Genomic DNA, 6,192 nt, shown 5'->3' on the forward strand with positions numbered 1-6,192 from the left:
CCAAACTCTGATAACAAGGTGAGGTTGCTGAAGACAGTTTAATGTCAAAAGTCATACACCATGGCAAGACTGAGCACAAATGAGCACAGCATCAAGACACAAGGTAGTTATATTAAACCAGCAAGGTTTCTCCCAGGCAGAAATGTCAAGGCAGGCAGGGCTTTCCAGATGTGCTGTCCAAGCTATTCTAAAGAAGCACAAAGAAACGGGGCAACGATAATACCAGTAGACGCAGTGTTCGTCCAAGGAAACTTGCAGAGGAAAGACACAACATGCTTACTTCCCTTCACAATCAGAAGATGTCTAGCAGTGCCATAAATTCAAAATTGGCAGAGACCAGTTGGACCTCATATATACCCAATGCCCATCTACTGTTTTTAGAAGTTTGGTCAGAAGAGGTCTTCATGGAAGACTTGCTACTAAAAAGCCATACTTCCGACGTGGAAATAAGGCAAGGAAACTCAACTATGCATGAACTCTCAGTAACTTGGGGTGCAGAAAAATGTCAAGTGCTCTGGATTGATAAGTCTAAATTTATACTATTTGGCTATAGCAGAAGGCAATTTGAATACTGAAGGAATGGAGAGCGGTACAAGAATTAATGTCTGCAGTCAGCAGTGAAGCATGGTGGAGGTTACTTGCAAGTTCGGGGATGCATTTGTGCGAATGCAGTTTGGGATATGATCAGAATTAATGGTCTCCTCAATACTGAGAAGTACAGGCAGATACTTATCCATCAGCAATAACATCAGGGAGGAGGCATCTGGTTGGCTCAAATTTATTCTGCAACATGGCAATAACCCCAAAAAGGTACTGGAAGTGATAATGGCCCTCACAGAGCCCTGCTTTCAACATCATCAAGTCTGTCTGGGATTACATTAAGAAAAAGAAGCAACTGAGGCTGCCTAAATCCACAGAAGAACTGTGGTTAGATCTCCAAGAGTTCTCCTGCCGAGTTCCTTAAAATATAAACAATGTGCAATTGTATATAGAAAAATGTATGCTTTTTTAAAGGCAAAGGGTGGTCACACCAAATATTGATATGATTTAGACTTTTCTTCTGATCACTCACTTTGCATTTTGTTAATAGATAGCAATAAACTATTAACATTTAAAAGCATTCATACAGCATTTTTCCCACCTGCCTAAAACTTTTGTACAGTAGTGTATGTTGGTCAGTATAATATAATTTACCAAAAGAGTAAATAACATATTTCCATCTTCTCATACTATTAATTGAGTTCATATTAATGTAACTTGCCCACTACACACATAGCAAGTTTGTACACAAACAGGACCCTTTCACATCTAAATTGTATCAAAAAGAATGATATACAGGTAGAAAACCCTTTAGCCAAACTGCTTGGGAACGGAAATAGTTTGAATTTTAGAATATATTTGATTGTGTAATATTTGTATCTGTAAACAGGGACTGTTTGGAGAGGGGATGGAACCAAGTGTATACAACAATATCTTATGATATTTAGGCAATATTTACATGTCCTGATACAGCTTATACATGTAACCTAAAGGTAGTTTTATATAATTTGTAAAACTTTTGTAACATAGTACCACTTAACTGTATTTTTTTATATATATTTTTTTTCTTTAAATGAATTATTTATTTTATTTTAGAATAGTTTGGATTTTGGAATTCTGGATTTGGGAATATGCAACTGTACTATAAGTTCATTCATGCCCTTTGGAATAAGAGGATCTAACCTAAATATCCACCTGCTCACTGCTTGCATTAATATTATCTCAATGTCTCATCATCTTATTCCTTTTTATCACTTGCAGTAGTGAGTGTTTAAGCTTTAAGTACTCTTAAAAAATATCCAGCAACTGATTTTTTTTTTTTTCTCGTGATGTAATACCTACATATTTTTTGTTACAGAGAAATTGTAAATAGTAAGTTATTGGCTAGATTACGAGTTTTGCGTTATACTGAAAAAGCAACGTTATCAGGTTATAACGCTGCTTTTTCACTACCGCTGGAATTACGAGTCTTGCAGGTTTAGGGGCACCGTACACTTTTTTGGCCTTACCGCAAATTAACTTACGCAATTTGCATATAGTCTTTTTTCAATGGGACTTCCATAGCGCCGTTATTACAAGAAAGTCCTGGGAGGCCAAAAAGTGACAACCTATCCTGTCAAGATTCGTACTGCATTCTAAAGTCAGTAGTTATGAGTTTTACACTACAAAGCTGTAGCATAAAACTCATAACTAAAGTGCTAAAAAGTACATTAACACCCATAAACTACCTATTAACCCCTAAACCGAGGCCCTCCCGCATTGAAAACACTAAAATTAAATTATTAACCCCTAATCTGCCGCTCCGGACATCGCCGCCACTATAATAAACATATTAAATCCTAAAACGCTGCACTCCCGCCTCGCAAACACTAGTTAAATATTATTAACCCCTAATCTGCTGCCCCTAACATCGCCACCAGCTACCTGCATTTATTAACCCCTAATCTGCCGCCCCCAACGTCGCCGTCACTATACTAAATTTATTAACCCCTAAATCTAAGTCTAACCCTAACCCTAACACCCCCTAACTTAAATATAATTAAAATAAATCTAAATAAAACCTACTATTAATAACTAAATAATTCCTATTTAAAACTAAATACTTACCTGTAAAATAAACCATAAGCTAGGTACAATATAACTAATAGTTACATTGTATCTAGCTTAGGGTTTATTTTTATTTTACAGGCAAGTTTGTATTTATTTTAACTAGGTAGAATAGTTACTAAATAGTTATTAACTATTGATCGTAGCCGGGTTTGTAAGGCAGCTGGTCAGCCCTTCATAGCCGAAAGCAGAAGTGCAGTCCGTTGACTCGTTTGCCAAGTGCTAAAGTTGGCGTTTTTTTAGTTAGACGACCGAAGCAGTCTTTTAATTATAGGGTTAATTTAAGGGGTAGGAGCCTATGTAAGGAGGAGACTTCCTGTGTGCGTACTGAGCAAGTCACAGTGAGAACAGACTGAGAGCCCTGATTGTATAGGGCTAAAAGGAAAGCAAAAAGGATTAATTTAGTTCCCACCGCAAGATACTGGACTGGTGTGTTTGTATAGAATGGCCGGAATGAGTTCTTTAGGTGCTGTGAGGAGAAACATCAAAAGCCTTCAGGATCAAGCAGATGCAGCAGAAGAGAGGGCAGAAAAGCTGCAGAGGGAACGGGACACGGAGAGGAAGCTGAGAGAGGCAGCTGAGGGTGATGTAGCCTCATTGAACAGGCGCAGCCAGCTGGTAGAGGAGGAGTTGGATCGTGCTCAGGAGCGTTTGGCAACAGCCCTTCAGAAACTGGAGGAGGCTGAGAAGGGTGCAGATGAAAGTGAGAGAGGAATGAAGGTCATTGAAAACAGAGCCCTGAAGGATGAAGAGAAGATAGAATTGCAAGAAATCCAGTTAAAGGAAGCCAAGCACATTGCTGAAGAGGCTGACCGCAAATATGAAGAGGTTGCACGTAAGCTGGTGATCATTGAGGGTGATCTGGAGCATGCAGAGGAACGCGCTGAGCTCTCAGAAAGCCGCTGTCGGCAGCTGGATGAAGAGCTGAGCATAAAGGATCAAACACTGAGAACATTAGTGGCCGCAGAAGAGAAGTATTCCCAGAAGGAAGACAAATGTGAAGAGGAAATTAAGGTCCTTACAGACAAACTAAAGGAGGCTGAAACACGTGCTGAATTTGCAGAAAGAACAGTAGCCAAATTAGAAAAAACCATTGATGACTTAGAAGAGAAAGTTGCTAATGCTAAAGAGGATAATCTAAATATGCATCAGATGTTGGCCCTTACACTGCTGGAATTAAACAACATGTAACAATCATCCGGCTTGACATCTGGTTTCCCAAAGACGCTGCTTATGAAGAAGTCCCTTTAATTGCAATTTTTCTTTAGCAAGAACAAACAGGAGGACAGAGGGAGGGGAGCCTTCTCTATATATTTTGTGTATTTTAAGTATGCAGCCCAAAATGACCAATCCACATCCAAGATATCAAAGCTGAGTAAGAGGGGTGTTCTTTATGCAGTGAACCATTGCCAAAAGAGGACAGAATCAATTTGTGGTTTCTTTTTAGTTTTTTGTCTTGGCAATATGGTTTGTGCAATCTTGTATGCTAAGTTACCATGGTTTCCCTATCTACCTCCTCTGGTTCTTGAAAAAAGTAGTTTTTGTTTTTTCAAGATTTTAAAACCCAAACTGCTTATCTAAAATGTTACTTGTAATTTTTGTCCTATTCATTAACCGAAGAATGCCTTCACAAAGCAAAATGTTCAACGGTAACCATATTTATTACAGTTTAATTATAGGAACACTGTAATTTGCACAGAATATTAAGTGGTTAGTAGTTTTTTGTTTTTCGCGGGGGGGGGGGGGACATTAGTTATTTTTACTAAAATGTATCCTCAATTTGAAAATTGCACAGGATTTGCCGTTGGCCGGAAAAAAGCAAAAAGAGGCTTGAAGTTTTTTCCTCTCATGAAAAGCTGCAATCCTTTAAAATTTATATATATTTTTAAAATCCACATGGATGTAATGATTGTCAGCTGTGCATTTTAGGTGTCCAATAATTTTTGGTGGCTTGCAATTTATCTCAATTTGGAATGTAAATATAGGAGAGAACCATGAGCGTTTATACAGAACTTGACAAGATTCACAATCTGCAGGGAGGGGAACACAAACAAATGATTTAAGGTCTGACTTGGTTAAAACTTAGTTTTTATAGAAAGACTGAACATGTTAACTCATCTAGGACATAGCAAATTTGGTTTGCAAAAGATTTAATCAAAATCTTTTCACCATCAAAGTTTACAACTTCTAACTTTATTCATGGTTTTTGTTCATTTTTTTTTTCCTCCTGAGGTTTTTATGGTCTTAACAGCATTATTGATTACTTAGTTTATATAAAAAAAAATTTAATGCAAAGCAAAGGTTTGAAATGTCCAAAGATTATTTAAATTTGGGAGAAAATAAGTGTGTGAGAGATGGTGCAGAGATACATTATAAAAATCACTTTTTTATTTTCTATCCTTTTTTTTTTCACCAGTTTTAGAGATCAGCCAAAATATGTCTGTTGTACGAAGAAATAAAATGCACACTTGAAATTTTCTAAAAAAAAAAAAAAATAGTTATTAACTATTTACTAACTACCTAGCTAAAATAAATACAAATTTACCTGTAAAATAAAACTTAACCTAAGTTACACTAACACCTATCACTACACTACAATTAAATAAATAAACAAAATTAAATACAATTAAATAAATTAAATACAATTACCTAAATTACAAAAAAACAAACAAACACTAAATTACACAAAATAAAAAAACTAATTACAAGATCTTTAAACTAATTACACCTAATCTAATAGCCCTATCAAAATAAAAAAGCCCCCCCAAAATAAAAAAAAACCCATAGCCTAAACTAAACTACCAATAGCCCTTAAAATTGCCTTTTGCGGGTCATTGCCCCAAAGAAATCAGCTCTTTTACTTGGAAAAAATACAAACAACCCCCCAACAGTAAAACCCACCACCCACACAACCAAACCCCCCAAATAAAACCCTAACTAAAAAAACCTAAGCTCCCCATTGCCCTGGAAAAGGCATTTGGATGGGCATTGCCCTTAAAAGGGCATTTAGCTCGAATGCGGCCCAAAGCCCTAACCTAAAAATAAAACCCACCCAATAAACCCTTAAAAAAACTTAACACCAACCCCTGAAGATCCACTTACAGTTTTGAAGAGCCGACATCCATCCTCAACGAAGCCGGGAGAAGTCCTCAACGAAGCGGCAAAAAGTCCTCAACGAAGCCGGGAGAAGTCTTCATCCAAGCCAGGAGAAGTGGTCCTCCAGATGGGCAGAAGTCTTCATCCAGACGGCATCTTCTATCTTCATCCATCTGGTGCGGAGCGGGTCCATCTTCAATTCTATCAGCCAATCGGAATTAAGGTTGAAAAAATCCTATTCTATTGGAACAGCCAATAGAATGCAAGCTCAATCCTATTGGCTGATTGGATCAGCCAATAGGATTTTTTCAACCTTTATTCCGATTGGCTGATAGAATTCTATCAGCCAGTCGGAATCTAAGGGACGCCATCTTGGATGACGTGACTTAAAGAGACATTCATTCTGGAAAAAGACCGTTGGAAGAGGATGCTCCGCGCCGGATGTCTTGA

At 37.5% G+C, this 6,192-nt stretch overlaps 1 protein-coding gene across 1 annotated transcript; it reads left to right on the plus strand.

Annotated features, from left to right (window-relative positions):
• The first annotated feature begins 3,075 nt into the window (after positions 1-3,075).
• LOC128649802 (tropomyosin alpha-3 chain-like) lies at positions 3,076-3,992 on the plus strand. The gene has a single exon (XM_053703277.1). The coding sequence runs from the start codon at positions 3,091-3,093 to the stop codon at positions 3,835-3,837; it is 747 nt and encodes a 248-aa protein (XP_053559252.1). The 5' UTR covers positions 3,076-3,090; the 3' UTR covers positions 3,838-3,992.
• The last annotated feature ends 2,200 nt before the right edge of the window (positions 3,993-6,192 follow it).

Source organism: Bombina bombina, chromosome 2 (genome assembly GCF_027579735.1).
Source record: "Bombina bombina isolate aBomBom1 chromosome 2, aBomBom1.pri, whole genome shotgun sequence".
NCBI classification, from domain to species: Eukaryota; Metazoa; Chordata; class Amphibia; order Anura; family Bombinatoridae; genus Bombina; species Bombina bombina.

Coding starts and splice junctions, on each gene's coding strand:
- LOC128649802 (XM_053703277.1), top strand. CDS start 3,091: ATGGCCGGAATGAGTTCTTTAGGTGCTGTGAGGAGAAACATCAAAAGC.